Source organism: Echeneis naucrates, chromosome 23 (assembly GCF_900963305.1).
Source record: "Echeneis naucrates chromosome 23, fEcheNa1.1, whole genome shotgun sequence".
NCBI classification, from domain to species: Eukaryota; Metazoa; Chordata; class Actinopteri; order Carangiformes; family Echeneidae; genus Echeneis; species Echeneis naucrates.
In genome coordinates, this window is record NC_042533.1 from 15,704,178 (window position 1) to 15,727,835 (window position 23,658).

At 42.0% G+C, this 23,658-nt stretch overlaps 1 protein-coding gene across 4 annotated transcripts in view; it reads left to right on the forward strand.

Moving 5' to 3' along the window:
- Positions 1 to 23,658, forward strand: part of scube1 (signal peptide, CUB domain, EGF-like 1) — a 104,127-nt gene that overhangs the window by 75,992 nt on the left and 4,477 nt on the right. For 2 of the 4 annotated variants that reach the window (XM_029495189.1, XM_029495191.1), the window contains 14 exons: positions 7,053 to 7,175; positions 9,738 to 9,854; positions 11,551 to 11,673; positions 11,793 to 11,912; positions 13,664 to 13,762; positions 14,585 to 14,701; positions 16,335 to 16,493; positions 16,612 to 16,815; positions 16,898 to 17,059; positions 21,618 to 21,785; positions 21,942 to 22,103; positions 22,201 to 22,398; positions 23,335 to 23,487; positions 23,577 to 23,656. In XM_029495189.1, the coding sequence (XP_029351049.1) occupies positions 7,053 to 7,175; positions 9,738 to 9,854; positions 11,551 to 11,673; positions 11,793 to 11,912; positions 13,664 to 13,762; positions 14,585 to 14,701; positions 16,335 to 16,493; positions 16,612 to 16,815; positions 16,898 to 17,059; positions 21,618 to 21,785; positions 21,942 to 22,103; positions 22,201 to 22,398; positions 23,335 to 23,487; positions 23,577 to 23,656 (1,985 nt within the window). The remainder of the gene's footprint in view (positions 1 to 7,052; positions 7,176 to 9,737; positions 9,855 to 11,550; positions 11,674 to 11,792; positions 11,913 to 13,663; positions 13,763 to 14,584; positions 14,702 to 16,334; positions 16,494 to 16,611; positions 16,816 to 16,897; positions 17,060 to 21,617; positions 21,786 to 21,941; positions 22,104 to 22,200; positions 22,399 to 23,334; positions 23,488 to 23,576; positions 23,657 to 23,658) is intronic. The other 2 variants (XM_029495190.1, XM_029495192.1) reach the window with 1 other exon arrangement.

The following is a 23,658-nucleotide window of genomic DNA, read 5'->3' on the forward strand; positions in this document are numbered from 1 at the left end:
TTTATTCTCAGTTGATTGAGAGATCTTTAATAAAATGTGTAACACACAGGTACAGTTCTCAAATCTCAAATCTGAATATGTATTCTAGCTTTATTACACATGAAGGAAGTATTTGAAGCCTTTTTTATTTTAAGTTGGATAATTACAGCTCACAAAATTCAATGTAGGATCAATAAAAAAGGATTTACAATAGAGAAATGTTAAATTTGAACATTGCTAAAACATCTAAACATTTTTCTGATGGTGAATCAGTACAGTGTGGCATGGAGAACAGCCTGTGGCTCTGCTAAGGTGAGCTTGAGCCCAGGTAGATTTGATCGTGGCCTTCAGCTCATTGGGATTGTTTCTCATCTTCCTTTGGACAATAGCCCATAGATTCTCTATAGGGTTTGGGTTAGAACAGTTAGTTGGAAAATGTGAAGTGTCTGTGTGGGTGTCTCTTTATGATATTGCATATTACAATATGCACAACAGCAATAATATCAGCAATAATCATCATCATCATCATCATCATCAAAATCATAATAATATAATTGGCACACTGATAGACATTGACTTCACACCTGCAAGCGTCAGGCTGGAGTTCAGGCAGCAAGTACCTCCTTCCTCCAGGCTTCCTTTGAACCTTCATTTCCTAATGAAGTGAAAATGTGGCTTCCTCAGAAAAGAGGATGTTGAACCACTGAGAAAAAGTCCAGTTGTTTTCCTCAATCCGAGACTGCCTCTGTCTGTGTCATTTGTCTCTGGTTTAATAGTGGCTTGGCACTTGGATTTTCACTGTTATAATCAATTTCCTGAAGACATCTGTGTGGTAGTTCTTGATACTCTTGTCTCCATCTTCAGTGCATGCTGCATGAAGTTCTCCAAAGTTCTTTAATCAGCTTTTCCCTTCCAGTCAACTCTTGCTGAAGACGATTTGATGCAATACTCTGCCAGCAGCTCGACCTTTCAGCCATGACTTTCTGTTTCTTACCAAATGACTGATTGACTGATTGTTGTAGCTGTTCACTCAGCCATGCACTCACTCATTTGAGCGTTGTGGCTATGGATCAGTGATGTCTACATATGAAAAGCTTCTATCTAAATGTCAGCCATTATTGTATCAAATTGATGAGACCATATTACATATTCCATGTTGCCTCACTTTTATTATCACATAACATAAAATACAATATGTGTTCTCACTGGTTTTGGTGTAGTAATCAACATACATCCCTGTTCCTCTGAGCGAGGAGTCATAGCTCTGTAGTGTCGACATTCATCAGGCACACTTCATAGTACTGCGATCTCCCTCACCTTACATGACTGTAAGATTGGCAGTCCCTGCTTTGGCCCAAACAGGGCCCACATCAGTAGCTATTTTATTGTTGTATAAACCTGAGACTTTACCTTGGCCCACATATGTCCTTGAAGTATTTGTTATTTAACAGAATCAGACTCAGACTCACTACGTTCTGCCTCCTAGCCTGATGTCCTCTCTACTGGCAACACCCTGTGAAGAAAACCAGCGCTCCCAGGAAAACTCCATCCCCGATTACCAGTAGTTATTTGTAGAGGTTTGGATTACTGCAGATGCATTCCATTTAATTGCTTTTTACTGCAAATATTCGGTAAAATTATACAGCTTCTCTCCACTCTGTGCAATGCGTATTTGAGAGGTATGAGCTGCCCAAGCAGGTCCAAATGAGGTTTTAAGTGACTAGATTAATAATCAAGACCTGCCCTTTCAATTATGGATGCTGAGTTAGAGAAACTAGGGTTCATTCACTCTGCTTTCAGTGGCGATGGACTGTCAGCACTGCTCAACTGGGTCAGTCAGTGGGTCTCAATCAGGCAGCTAAGTCTTGCAGCAGTATTAGTGTCTCTGCTGGAGTTTGGTTTCTCATTCCAAACACTGAACTTCTCAAACACTCCCTGATGTCCACAGAGGAACAGGCAAGGGGGAGGAGGGCTTGTTTCTCTTGGCCAAGGGGGATGTTAGTGAGCCTTCTCCTTCGGCCCACAGCCTGCTATGCAGCCGGTACAGTAAAGATTTCAGATCCAAAATATCTAAGTTGGAAGAAAAGCTCCTTCCCTGAAGGCCAACCTTCAGCTCACATTGATATTCAGCACACGTTGAGTTGTATGTTATTATGGTAACTGAGAAATTGTGTTAGAAAGGGCCAGATTTTTCTCCTAACCTGTGCCAAGTGGCTTGTGGGGAACTTGTAATCAATTTACTCTTTCACATCAAACAAACTCATTAAACAGGGAATCCGATGCTTTGAAGGACATTCTTCTACACACCATGTAAACCCCAGATAAGTCAAAGTGCATCCACTACTGTCAGAGCCTCAGAGCTCCTGACCACATAATTCACTGCTTCGCCACAGGATCACAGGATTTGCATTCAGAGATTTTATTTGTGTGTCTGAATAGTTTCACACGTGAAATGCCAGTGAAGACTCTAATGTTGCACGTAAATGGAAAAAAGGCTCTTCCACTTGACTGAAATGGATAACTACATGGTGTGAGATGAGAGCATCAGATCTGTGTAGAGATCTTTTTTTTTTTTTTGTAGAGATCATTTTTAATGACTATGAATATTTGAAGGGCTCATTGACTGTGAAAGTAGATGTAGAAATTTGTTGTTGTTAATGTTAATGTAATCAGTTTATGGTTTCAGTGTCTCATCTTTTTCAACACAACATAATTTTCTAAATGATGGTCCCATTTAGAGGAAAACTGAACACGAAGGAGGGCATGGTGTGGCTACTGTGTGACTGACAGGCTGTACTATCCATGACGACCTGCCTAACAGTCAGAATAGAGTACAGAGTAGGTCAGCTGTCACTCCCCCTCATCTCCACCTTCTCTTCTAAATATGGTTTCTTCTGGTTCAAATGTGTTTGTGTTTGTGTATGAGTGTGTGTAAAAGTGATGAGCCCTGTCAAAGACAAATTTCTGCCTTTGGCGCAGACAATAAAGAATCTATCTAGAGCCAAAATGACTTTTTGGCCAAAGCTGATGCATAATCTGTTTGTAGGTTGCCAGTTGTTTTGTCCTTTTAAGATTATTGATGGTCAAACTAAATTAACACAGAATCAACAAATAAATAAATAAACATAAGGTGTAAACAATTATTATTTCATATATATTTTATTTTTAGAGCTACACTTGTAATTCTTATTTTGTTACTTGTCTTCAATTACTTATAATTTGGAGCAACCTGGAACAACAATTGTCTTTGGGATTAATTCAATTTTATCTTATCATGACCCAAGATGACCATGAATGACTGATGACGATACCATGTGACTCTGCGAATCCTATGAGTCACTCTTGTTACAGCCTCATAGACAAATAGGCATATAAACTTCCTCCAACAGAAATCAGATCAGAAGTTTCTCACAGTTACAGTAATTAGCTGTAAAATGAACCTCTAATCTCTTAGGTGAGAATAATGAGAAATGTCTTACTTTGTGTAAGGCAGCCATTTACTCTCCTGACTCGACTTATCTGTCCACACTTTCTATTTTGCAAACTTTATCATTTCAAGATGTGCAGAGGCTTAATGTATTTATTTAAGCTCAAAGCCTATTTAAGCTCCATTAAAGGTAATTATATACCCCATTATAAGGCTCAGCCATCCCTAGAGTGGCCATTAAGTGTGGGTAGATGTGGTGGTTCTGCCAGTGTTTGTGGCTGCCAGAATAATTACAAAGCTGTGTCTGTGTTGGATATACCCGGGGTGGTATCCACTGCTTTTACATAGACATTGGAGTGGAGAGGGTGTGGGTAGAGAGGGAATGTAGAGAATTGGTTTGTGTGTGTGTCTTACTTTATGTTGATGCCTCACTTCCCACACATCTGACTGGAGAATGCAGATTTGTGAAGTTTGTGTTCTAGTGGTTTGTCCCGTACGTTGGTTTATTGTAACTCAGAGTTGGCATATGTGCGGTGTGAAACTTGCATCACATAACTGTCAGCATGCTAAATACAAGAACAAAGAAATGTCTGCAAACCTGGCTCCGCGTTTTAGAAAGGAAGTAAAAGGAGAGAAAAAAAAAAAAAAAAGAAAACAACATTGTCAAAAGCAGTAGGTGGTTGAATGGACAGCAGAGAGAAACCAAAATAAATTCATTTATATATTCATTTTAAATGCTTCTTTGAAATTACATTTTGGGGTGTGGTACTACCCTTACCTGTTAAGCTCCCTTTATAAAATTTGGAGCCCCATTGTCTACCACCAACTGTTTCAGTCCATCTGGGTGGAGAGAGGGGGCAGTCTCTGACAGGGCACAGCGGGACACTCACTTTACTACATTTTTATGACAGCATGTAGCCAGAACCTTGTGGATTTCTGTCTCGCCACCATATTTAGATGAAGAGTTCATTCAGCAGAAGCTCCCAGAGGAAACAGAGTCAGAGGACCAGGATTATGGAGGCCTGAGTCTACCTTGGTGGAAAAACACAGTGACTGACTTATGGGCTCTTTTATAAGAGTTCCTATCACGCTTTACTGAAGGAAATTAGAATATGTGTGTTGACAAGATCTTCCCATCTCTCCACTTGTTATCTCTAATGTGATTGATCAAGTGACATGCTTTGACAAAGCCAACACCATTTTAGGCTAGGCCTAACACTTTGTCTGGACCACCTACTTTCAATCATGCCTTTAAAGCCAGGACATCGTTTGATAACGTAAGACTTGAGCTGTGATTTCAGCTGCATTTGCTGCACAATTATCAATGTTGGAGTCAAAAGACATCTTTCCCAGGCCTGGGAATTGAACCCACATTGTTCTTGCTGTGAGGTATCAGCACTAACCACTATGCTGCCATGCTACCAGGGACCTGAATATTGAGTTAAATTTCAAGAAAGTTTCTTTGCATTTTATTTAGCAAAGTACCAAAAAAACCAAAACCAAAAACCAACAATAACTGAGGAATCATTCACCTTCAGCAATTTTTCTCCCCCCCATTCTTTCAGACTCCCTCCACCTCTCCCCTCCCCCTCGTTTCTCTACTTATCCCCCGACTCAAAAGCTTAGGTGGTAATCCCTCACAGTTTTCATCACTTAGAGCACCAATCAAAAAGGGCTTAGCCTGTGTAATCTGACTATTGTCCCCTCTCTCCCCTCCTTGACTCCGTATCTTCTTTTCGTTCTCATCTTACCTACTCCTATTTCCACCTTTTGAGTCTTTCCAGCCTGATCTCTTCTTTCTAGTAAATGTTTAAAAGTAAAGATTTTCAGGACTCAAGCAAAGGCTGGTGGGTAAATGAGAATACCTGAATAACAACTGTAATGTTTGAGGTAAACAAACTGGAACAAAGAAGGCACCAACAGTATAGCTAAACCAGGAAAATAAGCTGGAGCAAAAGAGGAGAAACAGGGGAAACTGAACAGACTGATGGGACAGCCTGACTCAGAGAAACACTCAAGCTGTGTCCCAGTTACTGAATCACATTTTTCAGAGACTGTGGCCCAATTCATGGTACAACTTTTGAAATCAAGGACATAAAATCGCTTTCATTTTGCAACATAATGAAAACGAAGGGCACAGTTGATAATATGCCAGACTGTTTCATTGTAATTTAGCCTTAGTGGTTCTATGATTTGTGGCTCAAGAGTTCCATCTTTGCTCTTCCATGGATTTATGGAATCGGGCAATGGAGGGATACATTCTGAACATGTCGCTAGTCCATTACAGGAAAACAGAGACAGACAGATGACCAACCGCTGACACTGACGTTGTCTCTGGGCAATTTAGAGTCACCGGTTAACCATACCAGCATTTTCCACAATGCCACCGTGCTGCTGTTTCTTTTTACCTTAAGACATGAAGGTGATTTTAATGGATTTAAAATTCCGACATCCATTTGTAACTTTTCCAGTTTTAATTGATATAACTTTAATTTGTTCCTAAGACAGACACCAAAAAAAAAAAACAAAACAAAAAAAAAACTTACCAACAGTATTATTTGCCAAAGTGTCACATAAAATAAATAAGTGAAAAAAAAAAAAAAAATTAAAGGGAAAAAGGTTTTAGGAAACATTTGGGAATGTTGGAACAACTGCCAAAGAAACGTTACTTGATGCTTAAGCTGCTTTGAAAATACATTAAATGTCTTCAGTTCTTCATAGACTGTATATAAAAGATAAAAGTGGTCCAGTATCATACATTAGACCTTTAGTTTCTGAAACCACTACATTCATATTTCAGGTTTCCCTTTATACTCTTATACACTATACATGACTAGAACTCAAGTAAAAGCTATCCAGTGAACAATTTGACACAGCAAAATCATTAAAAAAGGTTATGCTGAATGTTTCAGTGAAATTCTGTATTCAAAGGGTGCAAATAGATCAGATATAAAGAAGTGGCAGTAATGTCCTGTAATATATATCAACAATCCTTTGGAGCGGCATGAAAAGAATATATGTATTCCTCCCCTCATTTTCCTCACTCACTCTCTCTCTTCCAGTTGCTAGACTCCATTAATTGCTGGTAACTAATGCATCATAAGAAAGCAGTGGGATCTCTATGGAGAGCCAAAAGAAGTCACTCCTGCTGGAGATCTTTACAGGTAGTCAGCAGAGATTGTTTGACATTTACTGTTTGAGGTTGTTTTTCTTTTGTCTGTAAACAGACAGTGCGTGTCTCCAACACTCTGGTATCATGAATTGAAGTCAGTTGGAGACTTGATGACAGTCTCTTGGTTTCTGTTGATGACTGAAGTAGTCAACTAAAGGGTATGAGGAACAATGGCCTGCACTGAACATATTTGAGCCTTGCTGCACAGCACAGGCCAGCACCTAAAAGACTTTGAATAGAGGTAGTCTTTTCTTTTCATCTGGTTGCACTTCTCCCTCTCTCATTTCCCCAAGAGTTACTGAATGTATAGAGACATTCTTAAGAAGTTACTAAGTCAAATGAAATCCCCGTCAATACTTGCACTCTTCTCTGAATATGGACTATATGGACTAAGGCCATGCATTATTGACAAGCCAATCAAAGTTTGATGCTTAAACTGTCTCTGTTTTTACTCCTTTTATTGTCTCTACCCAGACATTGACGAATGCCAGGAGAACAACGGAGGCTGTGATCACTTCTGCAGGAACACAGTGGGCTCTTTTGAGTGCAGCTGTCAGAAAGGACACAAACTTCTCACGGATGAACGGACATGCCAAGGTCAGTCATTGAAAGCACCAGGTTTAAACTCACAGATTGAATTTAAAAACTAAAGCAATGAAACATACTGTAGAGACCTGTTACACTGTCAACACTCCTACCTGGAATCAACTGTGGCAACTGAATGCTTAACACTGACGGCAACCAAAGCACAACTCCACCCCTGATCATAAGGTCAACTCAACCCTAAGCAGCGTTTTGCAATGTTTGTCCCTATAGTGCCATAAGTGTTTATATCCTAGTAGGGACACATATCCCTGCAAGTGTGTCCCCACCAGGATAACACAAAGACACAAAAACAGCACTGACCATGGCTAACATGTACAGGACAGGAACACTGGAGGTATCTGTTAAAAGAAAAAAAAAAAAAGAAAAAAAAAATCAGATTGACCCTCCAGCCCAGCCAAGTACAACTCTACTGTACCTCCTAAAGGACATCTATATATCTTAGAATTTGTATGTGTGTACTGGTGAAAATTACTAGAGTAATGAGCTCTTGTCCTCGTTCAGTGTAACTTGTGTTTGTCGACAGTAATGTCCCCTATGATTAATCACCTCTTCAGTAATAGGGGAAGAGCTTCTGTTTTTCCATGAATGAGTCAGGACGACTGATATCTGTAAACTGCCCTACCAATTGGCCCTCATCAATTATATTAGAGCCGGTTCATATTGCTGTGTTATTCATAAGAAGGTACAGCAGGAATTGGTGAAACGCCTCTCAGCCACAGGCAGACCAAGACCAGAAGATCGCTCGGCAAAACTCAGAGTCAGGGACAGAAGGCAGGTAGGTTTACCAGTGCAGAGGCAAGCTGATCCAGAACCAGACAGCAGCCCACAGATGAGTGCTGGAAAGTCAGGCATTATACAAGAACAATCTGCCAATGAGTGTCTGGCGGTAGGTGCTTATATCTGGGGTTGATTGCTGATGAGGAGCAGGTGAGGAAGGGGGAACAGACAGGTGAGTGGAGGTGAGAGGAAAAAGCTGGCAGGATACCTGAATGGATCATGACAGTTTCTGCAAACAGACTGTGCATTTCTCTGTGAACTGAGAACTTTGATATTCACACAGTATTATATAGACCTCAGAGACGTTTTACAATACAAATGTATCTTCCTTTGTGCTATGTGGAACTATTAATGTGTGAGGGATCTAGTTGTTGCAACAGTAATACTACATCAACAGGTTTTCATAAGGCTTGTTACTGTAGTTACTGTTTATTAAACACACAATATATATATATTTCATCCAATGAAGTCATTAAAGTGTTTTGGGAGGTTTCAGTTCACTTTTGATTTCTAAAGTAATCCAGGGCTGAAGCATAAAGCCAACAGTGAGCAGCTAAAACCTGCAGTGTTTTTACTGACTACTAGTCTGGCTCCAATAGTAAGTCAGTCCCCATAGACTGCATTGTTGAAATGTATTACTTTGCAACAGAAATAATTAGAAATAGAGTGTGGTACAAAAAAGGATTGGCCTCTTTAGTCATTTTCCTTCACAATGACAACTGTATGCGAAGTCCTATTTTGTATAACTTACCTGTGTATTGTTTTTCAAGACGCTATAAAGTAAATCAAATTGAGAGGTGGCCCCTTTGAGTGATAGGTGGGTAAGCATATGCTTGTCACAGACCAGAATACACTGGTCTTAGCTCCACACATCCCAGCTATTTGAACATTTATGGATTAGCTGGAATTTAAGAGCAAAGTCAGGCACTGCCAAGATGGCTAAGGTGGAGCAGCTCACTCTAAGCTTCAAAACCACTCTTCAACAACCATTTATGCATATATGTGTTCATGACTGTTGTCTCCAGCTATCATTAGAAAGTTGCATTGTTCCCATGTGTTGAACCTGTTGATACTGTACAACTACAGTAACAACAGTGAACTCAGCACAGACACAACCAGACTATTCAGTACCATGAGTGGGGATTTAGTCACGAATGTTACTGTGCAGCAATGTTTCACTGGATTCATGTCTCTCTGACAATCTGGTGAAGATTCTGGCTGCTGCTTTTGTTAAATCATAGAAGCTTTGGTGCCATGCAAAAGTCGTTCTTGAGAGGATTTATCTTCTCGTCAATGATTCTATTTAGCTGATTTGGTATCAGAATAGCCAATGAATAAAACATTGAAAGAGATAGGTTTATAATTGTTTTAATGTTATCATTGGGAATAACTTGCTTGTAACACAATGATTTATTACTAACAGATAGATCTGTGTTTGATTAATTGAAATTAAATTGAAATTATACAAAATAAACACAAATACCCACACACTTAAACAAGTTACTGCAACTCTAATATAACCAACACTGCATAGACGACGTTAGAGGAGAAGCCATTATGTGAGCAATGATGAAATGTGTAAATAATAAATTCTGTGGAGGCAAAGCCAATTAAATTAAGAAAGTGCTTCCATATCATCCCACTTATAAAGCTGTTATGTATCCTGAATGCAAAACCCTCTAAGAGAATGTGATAAATGAAGCTTGAGTTGTCACTGATGATAATTATGGGTTTTTCTTATGTCTCTCTCTGTTGTCTCTCTGTGCTCTCCCTCAGACATTGATGAGTGCTCCTTTGAAAGAACCTGTGATCACACCTGCATCAACTACCCAGGCAGCTTCGAGTGTTTGTGCAATAAGGGCTACATCCTCTATGGCCTTACCCATTGTGGAGGTGAGGCTATGCTCCCATTGCTGTCATTCTCCACAGTTGGGGAGAAACACATGAAGCGGCAAATGGGCTTGGAAGTGGTTGCTTGACACAGCTGAAGTGTGTGGGACTGAGTGTAATGTATGTGTTTGTGCATGTGTGGGGTCACTGAGCATGTGTAATCTCACACCTCAGTTCCCTTGAATAAGTTCTCCCTCAGTGTACTGTGTTTAATATGCGTGTATGAGTGCGAGTCTCCCCATGGGTGTGTGTTTGTCTGTATCTCTGTATGATTTACATGTGTCACACCTGATGTTCAGTCAACACACAGCATTGCCTCTGACGTCCTAATGGAAAGCTGAAGTGAGCAAGTAATTAGCAGCTTGTGTAAAGCCAAATATTTATTTTTTTTTCTATTTTACATTTCAGGGAGGCTATATTTCTGAAGGAGACATTGTGTTCCCTCAGGCCTATTACACTTATGTCCCTGCCTACACCTATTTTGAATATCCCCCTCTCTTGCTCTTATTCTCACCCTACACTACACCCTCCCCCTCCCCCATGCCTATCTCCCTCTCTCTCTCTCTCCCACTCTCAATCCAACCGGTCGAGGCAGATGGCTGCACCCCCTGAGCCTGGTTCTGCCTGAGGTTTCTGCCTCTCAAAGCAAGTTTTTCCTTGACACTGTCGCCAAGTGTTTGCTCATCGGGCGATCTGTTGGGTCTCTTTAAATAATTTTATAAAGAGTTTGGTCTAGACCTTGATGTAAGTGTTATGTAAGTTTTATTTGTTATGATTTGGCACTATACAAATAAATTTGATTTGATTAGATTTTATTTTGATTTGAAATTTCAAAAAAATCTAAAAGGCTATATATGAGTGACAAATGAATTACTCCTCATCAAACTTGAGCAGAGCTTGATGATGAGCTGATCATTTGAGACAGGTGTGGTGGAGCAGGAAACATCTAAAACATGCAGGACAGTGGCCCTCCAGGACCGGAGTTGGACACCTCTGAAATAACAGTATACTAACAGTATACTCTTTGAAGCTGTCATAGAGACTGACAGCCCATCTGGTCATATTTACATCTTCAGTATAATATTGTACAGCTCCAGGAAAGGCAACAGGGTAATGGGGGGACTACAACATCCCATATACACATTCGACACAGTCGAGCTGTTTTGTATTTTCATGAAACGCCACAATGGAAAGCATAAAAAGGCAAAAACATAGAAAGAAAACCCAGGATCAAATTCTCAAAATATTAAATTCCAGTTTCTTCATTTTGCAGATACTTTAGTCCCGGAGCTGGGAGCTAATCCCAGCTCACACTGAGTGAGGGGGGGTAAACCCTGCTCAGGTCACTAGTCTATGGTAGGGCCAACACATAGAGACAGACGGAGACGAACAGCCATTCAGACCTACAGCCAATTTAAAGCTGCCAATTAACCTAAATGTGCATGTCTTTGGACTGTGGGAGGGAACCCACACAAGCACAGGGAGAACATGCAAACACAGTGCAGAAAGGCCCCAGGCCGGGGAACCGAACTTTCTTGTTGTGGAGCAACACCGCTAACCACTAGACCACCATGCCGCCCAGGAAGCGTGTGTGTTCATTGATAATAATCACAGCTTCATGTGGAGGATCACAAGTGTCGATAAACCTAGCAAGTTCTACACTGTCTTGGCTGTCATGCTGTTTGTGCTTGTGTCTCAGACATAGATGAATGCAGCATCAACAATGGCAGCTGTGAGCATGGCTGCATAAACACCCAGGGCAGCTACGAGTGTGTGTGTCCACCTGGACAAAAGCTCCACTGGAACAAGAAAGACTGCATTGGTGAGCACTGTCTCTCAGTGTGTTAGCATTCTCATCTGTGTCATAGGGAGTGTGTGTGTATGGTTGTGACTATGTGACCATGTCATTGTCACGGTGATGTGACTTTATGTGTTCCTCAGAGATGGTGAAATGTCTGCCCAATGGGAAGCCAGCACCCCGAGCTCAGCTTATATGCACCAAGAGTGGAGGGGCAGAGGTCTGCTCACTCTCATGCCCCTCCAACGCCCTCTTCTTAGCAGGTACATACACAAACACACACACTTTTTATGTCCACTGAGTCTATATAACATACATACATTCATCCATCTGTTGTTGCGGGAGGGAGTGGGATTGCAGGTGGGGTTCATCCTGGATAGGTCTATCATAGAGTCTACTTACAGAGACAATAACAATTCACACTCACACCTACAAGCAATTTTTATAAGAGAACCTGCATTTCTTTGTACTGCAACTCACAGAAAGGCCCCAGAAACTTTTTGTCATGAGGCTCCTTCTACTCCATACAAAATGCATCACTTCCACTGTTTCTAGTTTAAGTAGTTTGTTAAGAATAAAAACCAATTGTTTGCTAGTTGTGGCTAGTTTTCATGATGTTTGGTGAAATGCCACCAGAAAGAGAACTTATCTTCGTACGTAGTAAGTATCTTCAGGTTTCAACTAATATGGCCTCATGTGTCCAGTTGATAAAGCAAAGCAATTTATGCAACTGGGAATTTTCTGGTATGGAATCTCAGGTACAGGATGGAAAAAATGTGTCAGTCCAATTTAAACTGAATATCCTGGATTTGCTGGGTTGTCTCACTCTTATCTCCAGTCACACATTCTGGGCTGTGATGGAGCCCACTTTTAGGTGATAAGGCATCTTTACAAAAATTATGGTGACCACGGCTTCACAGTCAGGCTGTTCTATCCACTTTTGGTCAAGGGATGACCAGTGTTTAAGCTACAGTGTTTAAGCTACAGTTCCCTGATTGTTCATTTTGCAAATGAAAGGCCCTGTCCTATCCATCCATCCCACAGGCCCCAATGCTGTTTCTTGAGAAGTTCTTAAGTGCTGTCATTTTTAGGATTCCCAGCGTGACTACCTCAACACTAACACATACACAAAATTAAGTGTCCCTATATTTTGGAACCAGTAGATGGTAATTAGGGTGGCATAGTGATTAGCACTGTCTGTGTGGAGTTAGGATGTCCTCCCTGTGCCCGATTAGATTCCACAGCGTCCTCCCCCAGTCCAAAAACATGTAGTTCAGGGCAATAGGTAACTCTTAGCTGCCAGTAGGTGTGAGTCTGAGCACAAATGGTTAGTCTTCATATGTCTATGTATATGCAATAGGCTTGTGTCTGGGATGTACTTCATTCTTGCCCACTGATAGTGTGGGATAACTGATAACATGATTACTAATAGTTTACTGAAGGATCTTAACTGAAGGGTTAGAGTTAGTTAGGCTACCTAACTGTGGCATATTCAAAAGAGCCAAGTTTTCCATATAAGGGCAGCCGCACCACTGTTTTTATTGAACCAAATTTCATTGCAATAAAACAAGGCTTTTAATCATGACTTTCATGCTAAACCCTGGAGGCAGATTAGATAACAGAGCTGTGAGTGGCCTCAAAGCACACTCAGGTGGACTCTGGTGGACTTTAATACTCAGCTCTCACCTACAATGTGAGCACAAAAGAGAAACAGAGGCATTGGCTCCCTGTCTGTAGTAATCCCGCAGACTCTGCTGCCCTCTAGTGGTGATGAGCCCTGCTCAACCCCTCCCCTTCATTGTACTCGTGCTCATTTCTACTTTGTTGGGGGACTCCTTTAGCAGCTCTCCACTCAGACTCGTCTGTTTTTTACTGAGTGTGATTTTCTGGGCGTTGCCATCTCCTTCTGCAGCAGTACTTTTGTCACCCTATTATCACCCTTTGTCCAGTGTCTTTTCCATAGGTTCTTGGGCTTGCAGTATTTGTTTTCTGTATGTGTGTGTGTGTCTTACAGACTCAGAGAACAGCTACACACTGAGCTGTGGTTTTCCAGTTCAGCCTGGTAAAGCTCCTCAGAAAAGGAATGCCACCGCTGCCTTACCCGCCTGTGCCGGTAGAGTAAACCAAGCATGATGGGAAATGTTTCCTTGAGAAAATAACATTGCAGCATTATAACAATGCAGTAACACACAGTGAGGACATGCCAGCCTGCTACTATTCTTTGATAAATTTAATCCAAAGAACAAAAAAACGGGGTCAGACAAATGTGAGCTGTTAGTTTGTTCATCGTTCCCACAGGACTGATGAAATAGTTAATAATAGCTGAAGAACCACGATGGGATTGATGAGGAAAAGAGCTTCTTTGCTTGCTAATTTTGTCCTTTAGCACTGTAATCACTAGACCTTCTTTCAAGAAAGGAAAGCAAAAATTCCCTGTGGCAGAAACTTTCAAAGCACCAGCAGTAGTAGTTTTATCATGATGTGAAGTCCTCATATCCATGACATGGGTCATGAAGAACATGCATATCATCATCAGAAAATACTATATACAAAATGTCCAACATACCCACCACCCAGCCAAAACTGTGTAACTGTATACAAGATGTTTGTGATTAAAAGGAGGGTTTGTTTTCTTTAAATAATAGTGGCACAATGTATGTACGTATGTCTTTACCTTAAGAAGTCTCCTTCACTTCTTTCCTTTACCCCACAACATTTACCGTGGAGGTGGGGGACATTTTGATCAAAGCTCAGTTGAAGCAGAATCACTATGGAGGCTTTGCAGGTGAAAGAGTAATACCATTAACATGCGCATCACAGCCATGCTGCAACATTGGAAGGATATGTTTTGTTTTTATATGAGTCATCACAAAATGCTTTAATAGTAAATACTGCCTGCCATGTTTAATAGTGCCATTTCCGCTGCTGTGGACAGATACATTGATGCCACCCATCAAACAGAAGGCTCGGTTTAAGATCAAAGATGCCAAGTGTCACCTTAGGCCACGCAACAAGGAGAAACACAGAGAGTCTTCCAGGCAGAACTTGCAAGGTAAAAATGTTCTCAGCAACCCTTGCACATACAAACGCACTACTAAAACACTTCTGATCTACATTTGAACTGCAAAGTGAGAAACTGCATGATTCAAACATCTGCTTTGTCTTTCCCCTTTCATCCTTTCAACTCAAGTCCATACTTTGTTTAAGTCATCTCAGGACAATTTCCAAAGAGAGCAGGTCTGGAGCCTCCCAATACATAGTAAAACAACTTTCAGGTATTTACCAATATAAACAAATGGAGGGGGAAAAAAGTCTGTCCATAAAGAAATCACATTTATTCTGCCTCAGCAACCTGTCTCTGGTCTACATCAGGCCAGAGATTCTCAAATATTGTCTGTGATCTGACTGGCCAGTCAGCTCGTGTAAAACCCCCTGTATACCCCATCCACCCCTGGCAAGTCTCGGCTTAATTTCTAAACAAGCTTCTTCCATGGCCTGGAGGAGGTTACTATGGATGTAAGGGTTTCGGTCATAGACCTTCCACTCCCATGCTAAAAAGAACTCCTCTATGGAATTTAGGAGGTGAGAATATGCAGGTAGAAAGATGTTGCTGAAACTTGGGTTGCTCATGAACCAGTTACAAATTACAGCACCCCTGTGGAAAGTGACATTGTCCCACATGACAATGCAGGATGGCTACTATGCTTGTGCTGGCTCCCTCTGGTCTAATTGGTATACATGATCTTGCAAATCATCAAGGAAAGCTATCAGACGCATGCTGTTATATGCACCAAGGGTAGCCTGGTGGTGGAGGATCCCTCAGTCACATTCCCCCCTCACTGGTCAGGGACATTCTGAATGGCTAGGTGGCCAATTTATTCCTTCCCTCTTTCCTTGTGGTAAGATTAAAGCCTGCTTCATCAATGAAGATGAGTTCATGAGGACGGTCTGTGGCATCAATATCAAAGTTTCTCTGCAAAAGAGACGAAACACAGTACTGTAAATGACAACTTTCAACATTTCAGCTCTGTAGACGACCACAGTGGATTTGAAATGAATGAATTAATGTATATTTATATGTGTAATTGGAAAATCTAATATAATCATAAATCAAACTGTCCCACTAGCTCAGTGGTAGAGCACATGCTTTGCATGCAGGAGCCCCAGGTTGAAACCCCAACCACAAAGTACACTTGTGCGAGCCCCAAGCCTGGAAAATTGGCAGGAAGGGCATACAGCATAAAAACTGTTGCCAAATGCCATGCAAAGCCAGGCAATTGTCCCTAGTAATTTCAGTCCCTTATATTTGATCTACTTGAGATACCCCACTTCCCTTTTCCTCACCAGGATGTCAGATTCTTTTGGGTTTTTAATGATGATGTCTATACCTTTAACACCAACATACAAAACGCTGCAGGATACCATCATGGTTTGGTATGTTTAGTAAATAAGCCCAGTTATAGTGTGTAAGCGATTGAGCAGAAACCAGACTCAGTCTGAAAGCAACTGACAACTTTCTAACAGACAGGACACTTAATTCTGGGAAAAGAGAGCACAAGATGAAGTGTAAGTTTGAAGGTGATCAGACAGGTATGTAGGACTGAGTCCATTTGGAGCTTTACATTACCTTAAAAGAGCCTTGAAGTCTGATCTTCACCTTACACCTCTGCTTCTCCATCTGGAAGGAGGACAGTTCCCCTGCACCGATGATTGCCAGGTAACTTTCGTCAACTTCAAGTGTGATTCCTCAAAGAAGCGCAGACGAGGACGCAAATCACCTTCGAAAGAAGTTTCTCACATCACTGCCGAGTTTGAAATAGAGATGAAGGAGGAGGAAGCCTCAGGTGTGCTATTCTGTCTTGCCTTTCATGTTCAACTCCACAGTATATCATATAAATCTTTTAGATGCTAATTTAAACCATGGACAATAGTTTGTAGGAACTCACTGAATATTTGCCTCAGACTCCTGTAATGTGGACTGTGTGCGCGAGAAGATGAAGCAGAAGCTTCAGAGCACTATGCGGACACTGCGGAAGTCCATCAACAAGCAGCAGTTTTACATCCAGTTCTCTGGAACGGAGTATGAGGTTGCTCAGAAACCATCCAGACTGCCAGAGGGTGTTGAGGCTTGCAGCACCGGACAGGTCCTACAAGAAGGAAAGTGTGGTAAGGATGGAGTTTGACTAGCTGTTTTTGCAAGGTGTTGTCAGGAACCACAAGAAGCATTGACCCGTGTCTTCCTCCTCAGTGAGCTGTGGTCTGGGGACGTTCTACAGTGGCGAGCAGGAGCAGTGTGTTCAGTGTCCTCCTGGTACATACCAGGACACAGTGGGTCAGCTGTCATGTGAGCCGTGTCCCAGCACTGAAGGGCAGGGTGTGGCTGGAGCCAAGAATGTGTCTCAGTGTGGAGGTAACGCACTATATGGAGATTTAAAGATACACTCAGATCATACAGCCTTTGTTCACTGAAAGAGCTGCTGTTTGAATGCTAGAACACAGGGCAGTCCAAATCTGACAGAAGGATTGATAGTCTGGTAGAGTAACTCTTTTTGAGACTTTTTTTCCTTTTTCACTTGATTGAATTATTTATTTCATTGATGGAAAACAGGTATTTTAATTTCCTGGGTAAAGCTTAAATAAAATAAATCACTTTTAAACTATCATATCAAATCAGATTTATTGGCTATATAGGTATAGGTTTATATAAATCATAACAAAGTTACATCCAGGCACTTTACATATAGAGCAGGTCTAGACCAAACTCTTTATAAAATTATTTAGAGACCCAACTGATCCCCCATGAGCAAGCACTTGGTGACAGTGGCAAGAAAAAACTTCCTTTAAGAGGCAGAAACCTCGGGCAGCATATGAAAATTAACATGAGACTGCTAGACAATATTGAAGCTTTGCAGTACATGTCAATTTTCAATGTGGAGGAAACACTGAAGCAAAAATAAGAGCCCTGGAGAAATTGTAAAAATTGGCAAACTCCTTGGCTACTCCCCTGCAGACATAGACAAGATTGTCCAGCAATTATGTGTCATCCATCTTTGTAAATGGAATGAGACAAAACACACACTGGGCTTTGGAGTGAAATCTCACTGGAGTGAGATATCAGCTGCATCCCTGAACTTCAGGGATGCAGCTGATACCAACCCGTTCCAAGAACTTGCCATGGCTGCTGTGTCTGTGTTGTCATTGCGACATTCAAATGCTGAAGTCGAGAGAGTATTTAGCCAGATGACGGTGGTAAAAAGCAAACTCAGAAATCAGATGTCCTGCAGACCCTTAACTCCATCCTGTACGTCCGATATGGACTGAAGCTGGTGAGGGTTGCTATGAGCACCAGTTGTCTGATAATGTTTTGCAGCTTTTTGGCACATCAGCTGCTTACTCATTTTAGTCAGCTCCCTCAGTTGCTGAACCTGCCACAGAGACCTTAACCAAAATGACAATGACCCACTCTTTCTGTGAGCCAGCAGCCTGTGTGTGTGTGGATGGGGGTCTGGGAAAAAAAAAAAAAACAATGAACCTGCGTTAGGGCCAGACTAACATCATTGTCTCACATTGCCACTGACAGTTTTTCTTTTGTCTGTACATTTGTAAAATGTTTAAAATGTTATAGTTGAAACGTTAATGTTTTTCTGTCATATGTTGTTGTTTAAAACCTAACAAAACTTTAAAAAGTAAAAAAAAAAAAGCAACAAAAAACAGCCAAAAAAAAAAAAAAACCTCAGTAACTTCGCCAAATTGTCTCAGTTGGGTCATTTTGCTAGTCCCAAGCCCAGATAAAGGAGGAGGGTTGGTATTGTGAACAAGAATCGACAGAAGAAAGTTCATTAATTATTTCACTACCAGCACCCCTGTATCATTATTCACTCCCTGTATGCCCCAGCATGAAATACCAACTCAAGCCCCCAAATTATGACTGCATCCCCCCAATAGCGGGCACCACACTTCATTGCCCCCCACCACAATCAGCATGCCGAGAGAGCCCTGCAGACAGCAGTGATGATGAATGTTAAGCACAGAAAGAGAGGATCCTCACACTGCAGCCAAGTCAGTTTGATGGAACTGGTGCATGAAAAGACCTTCTCTATCAGTTTGAATGCTGTGCCAAAGCTAACCACTGGTCAGAGAAGACTATGGCTGTGCAGTTAAGGTTCAATCTGACTGGGGCAGTGGGGGTTATCATCCACAAAAACCCAAGATCTGCTAGGTGGGGTTACGAGCACATTGTGGAGAATGAGGCCACCTATGGTCCGTGTTCAGAGCATGCTGCAGCCCTTGGCATTGAACTGAGACAGAGAACCAGAAAACCAGGTGAAAGCCTACACACACTAAGAGATGACATCTATGAAAGGGTTTCAATCGCATATGCTCATCGGGGAGAGGGGGAGCAGGATGCCATCAATGTAGAAATATTCACCAACGCCCTGGCCGACGCTGAACTGGTGCAGAAACTTCTGAAGGAAAAGCCACGCACCCTAGCAAGAGCAAGGGGCAGCCAGTTCTGCTGAGCGCAGAGCCAGAGCAGCTATGGTATGTGAAAATGACGGCCTGCTATGTTATGGGGTGCCTGAGTGAGAAGCTATGAGGCATAATGACTCACCAGAGAGGGCGGCCAAACCTCCCCATCAGTGGCGACTCAAGAAAACACCCAGCCACCAAATATATCTGGTGCTTGACGCACTCTCTGGGGTCTATGCAATGTTGTGGATGATGAGGGCTGGCTACTGTTGTCAGCCTCAGCTGCCTGGGGTCCAATGATGTCAGGATGCTAGCTGCTGCCTGATGAAGCCGATGCTAATGAGCAGGGACCCCGAGAGGCCCCCACAGCTGCATCCTGTGTCTCTGAAGGGGTGTCCCACAGAGTGAGGGGACCGATGTCTGGATCAGCAAATTCTTCATCAGCTGCAGGTGGTGGAGCCTCCATGCGTGACCACCTGTCGGCACTCTGGAAGACCCAGACGTTGTCCAGCGTCGTTCTGGAGTAGTAAGTCTTATGTTTGTCATGATGGACGACCTTGACCTTTGACCTCTGGTTTTTCTGGATACGGTAGACCAAGTAATCCAGCAGGCCTACAATGAAGTAGGGACCCTTGTAGGAAGGCAGCAACTTCCTCACCTTGCTCTTCACTGCCTTAGTGACTCTACTCAGGTGCCAGACTGCATCTCCAGACTATGTCATGCACTGCATGACATAGTCTGGAAGGGGGGTGACATCATTGCTGTTTGGGGTCAGACTGAAAACCAAGTCAATGGGCTCAGTGACTTCCCACCCAAAAAGCATAATGTTGAGGGACAGCCCTGTGGAACAAACCTGGTTGCTTGATAGGCCATGACTGCATATGGGATCATCAAATCCCACCTGACCAAGCAGTTCCAGCATCTGAGTGATGTCTCTTCCCAGGACAATGACATCGTCCAAGTAAACCAGACACGTTTCCCACTGCAGCCCGACCAGGACTCTGCTGATCCAGACATCAGTCCCCTCCTCTGTGGGACACACCTTCAGAGACACAGGATGCAGCTGTGGGGGCCTCTCTGGGTCCCTGCTCATTAGCACCGGCTTCATCAGGCAGCAGCTAGCATCCTGACATCATCAGACCCCAGGCAGCTGAGGCTGACAACAGGAGCCAGCCCTCATCATCCACAACATCGCAGAGACCCCAGAGAGTGCGGCGAGCACCAGATAGATTTGGTGGCTGGGTGTTTTCTAAGGACTGAGTTATCTCATTTGAGTAAGAGTGTTTGTGTTTAAAAAAAAAGTTTTATAGTTGTCTTTTTCTAAGTTGTATGCACTTAACAGTCAGAGTTTACAAGTTTGCAGACAAATGCACAGACCTATTATAATGTTATAGTTGATAGACTGTGGCTGCACTTTGCCTTTAGTAGAGAAAATTTCATGAACAGAAGAAGAAAAATTTTATGGGTGCCTAACTGTTTTCCTCCTACAGAGTAAATTTGAAGAGCAGATGTCATATTTTGAGTTCAAGTTAACACATACTTTTTCTTGGCTTTGAACAAATGGTTGTTTATCTCTGCCTGAGTGAGAAATAGTGTTTTGAGGTAATAATGTAATGACTGTGCTAGAATTTTGGTTATGAGACTTCACTAACAAGCAAATTCCTTCTCAGCTGTTTAAAAATGGACATTGTGTTATACTTTTATGAAAAAAGGACATGCAGTATACTTCAATGGACACCACGGGAACTGTTTAATTATCAAATGTTCATTGTCTCCTTCTGTTGTACAATGGTGCTGGAGTGATGTCAAGGGTTTAATCATCATCCCGAGTGGGGGTAGTGTTAAAGGCTTAGCTTGATGTTGTGTGGAGCTGTGTGTGTGTGTGTGTGTGTGTGTGTGTGTGTGTGTGTGTGTGTGTGTGTACCTGTGACGTGGCAGGTGGGCACTGTGTGTATGTGTGACGTCAGTATGAGTAAAAGTATGTGTATAAGTTTGATGACAGTTTACAGTGGATTAATCAAAGTGAATCGCAGTGAGTAGCAGCGACAGCACAGGAGGTAGCACACAGTACAACCACAAGTGACCGGAAATGACATAACATACTTCCTGCAATGATTTTTTTACTACTTAAATGACCCTTTAAACAGGACATTGACAAGATATAAACATAATATATAATATTGTTGGTTGAAATAATAATCTGCTAAATTTTAACTGAACCACCCAGAAAACAGCCAATCAGAAGAGAGGAACTGAACCTCTCTTCCAGCGAGCCTGTCGTCACTATAGAGCTCCAGAAAGAAGCTTTAGAGAAAAGATGTAATGTTATACTAAATAGTTTTTGTTTGTAAAACAAAATATATTTTTGCTTATGAATATTCCCACTTTTGATAAAACACTGGAATATTTAAAATATGGACAGCAAGAGTACCAAAGAGGACTTTCTGATATGATATTGTACCTAAGAAATGTTCTGACTCCGTAATTATGATCCTCAGGACAGTGTCCAGCAGGTCATTTTTCAACTGATGGGTTTCGTCCATGCCAGCCCTGTCATCTGGGTTCCTATCAGCCCGAGCCAGGCCGAGTCCTCTGCTTCCCCTGTGGAGGAGGCCTCATGACCAAATATGAAGGCTCTGTCTCTTTCAGGGACTGTGAGGCCAAAGGTGAGGTTTTGGGTCTGACTGTGTGTGTGAGGTGAGGTTGTGGTTAGCAGAGATTTTGTGTGTGGAGGCACTCCTCCTTAGAGAGAAATCTATTCCAGATGTGTGATGCCTGTTATTTGTGTGACTGTCGACTGAGCACTTCCCGTCCACCTTCAGTGCACTGTGCTCCTGGACATTACTACAACTCCAGCACACACCGCTGTATCCGCTGCCCAGCAGGAACCTACCAGTCTGAGTTTGGACAAAACTATTGCATCACCTGCCCTGGGAACACCACCACTGACTTTGATGGTGCCACCAACGTCTCCCACTGCAAAAGTAATGCAGTTCAGTACAGCCGGTGCTCAGCTCCTGTGATGACACAGGCTATAAAGCTACAGAAAGAAGTTAAAGTGTTTCCATTTTTCATCCTCAGACCAGCTGTGTGGAGGCGAGCTGGGTGAATACACAGGGTACATTGAGTCTCCCAACTACCCTGGAGATTATCCATCCAATGTGGACTGTGTCTGGACCATCAACCCACCACACAAGAGGCGGATCCTCATCGTAGTACCAGAGATCTTTCTCCCAATTGAGGATGAGTGTGGAGATGTGCTGGTTATGAGGAAGAGTGGTAAGTAGATATTTACTAACAGTGATGTGATAAAATAGATTCATGAGTTTGGCAAAAGGTGGGTAGAAAGCCAGTGGAGGCTTAAAAAAAACAAAGCAAAACAAACAAAAAAAAAAAAACAACCCGCCCCCCCAAGTTCTAAGAAGCACAGCAAGGGATCAGGATAAAGTACAAATCCAAAGGGGCGATAAGTAGTGAGAGTTAACAGAATAGACAAATATCCAAAAACGACACAGCTGTAGCGGTAGGTTTGGTAAGGTTGGCAAGAGAAAACAGGAGGAAAGAACAGACTAAATGGTAACAGACTGAACAGTAATTCATTTGGTCTGACTCAAGCTTGCTCTACTTAAAAAACTAACTGTAAAATTATGCAAACACATTATAATATTACTTTTTTATTTTCTTCGTCCTCAAGAAATTTGAAATATCTATGTAGATATGTATTTTTTGTGAATTCTTGTTTATGTTCACCCAACACTTCTCACATGGTGCTAGCCTCTTGGCCTTTTCTTTGATTTTTCGGTCTACTTATATGTTTATTTGATAGAGTTGGGGGGGTGGGGGAGTGGGGGGAATCGATAAATGCTATGTTTGATTAGAAGTTTGAGTATGCATTTCTTGTTCAGGGCTCAGTATGTCTCTATGGTACTTGATCTGTCCATAATAGCACTTCCCTCTCGGCTTTGTTTCTCTGAAATATTATCCTTTACTTGCATGTCACGTGATTAATGTCAAATTAACAAAGGAATTTGCACCAAAATATTTTGTTTCTTGATTTGTGTTTTTAATTATGACAGCTTTTTTAGTTTCCATATTTCAAATTTAAAACTACTAAAGAATGACTGTCTGAAGGGACATGGACCTTACTACACTGCCCCAGTTTCTAAAAAGGATGTGGAGGAGCTCTAATCTAACATCTTTGTACTATTTGTGAAGCCCTCCCCACCTCCATCACTACCTATGAGACATGTCAGACCTATGAGCGACCCATCGCCTTCACCTCTCGCTCTCGGAAACTATGGATCCAGTTCAAGTCCAATGAGGGCAACAGTGGTAAAGGATTCCAGGTTCCATATGTGACCTATGATGGTGAGGCACTGTGACGCTGCCATCAACCTTCGCTCATTTAAAACCTAGTTTTTGTGTGTCACCTCATTGTTGAGCTTGTTGTATTGCAGAGGACTATCAGCAGTTGATAGAGGACATCGTGCGAGATGGCAGACTTTATGCTTCTGAGAACCACCAGGAGATACTAAAGGT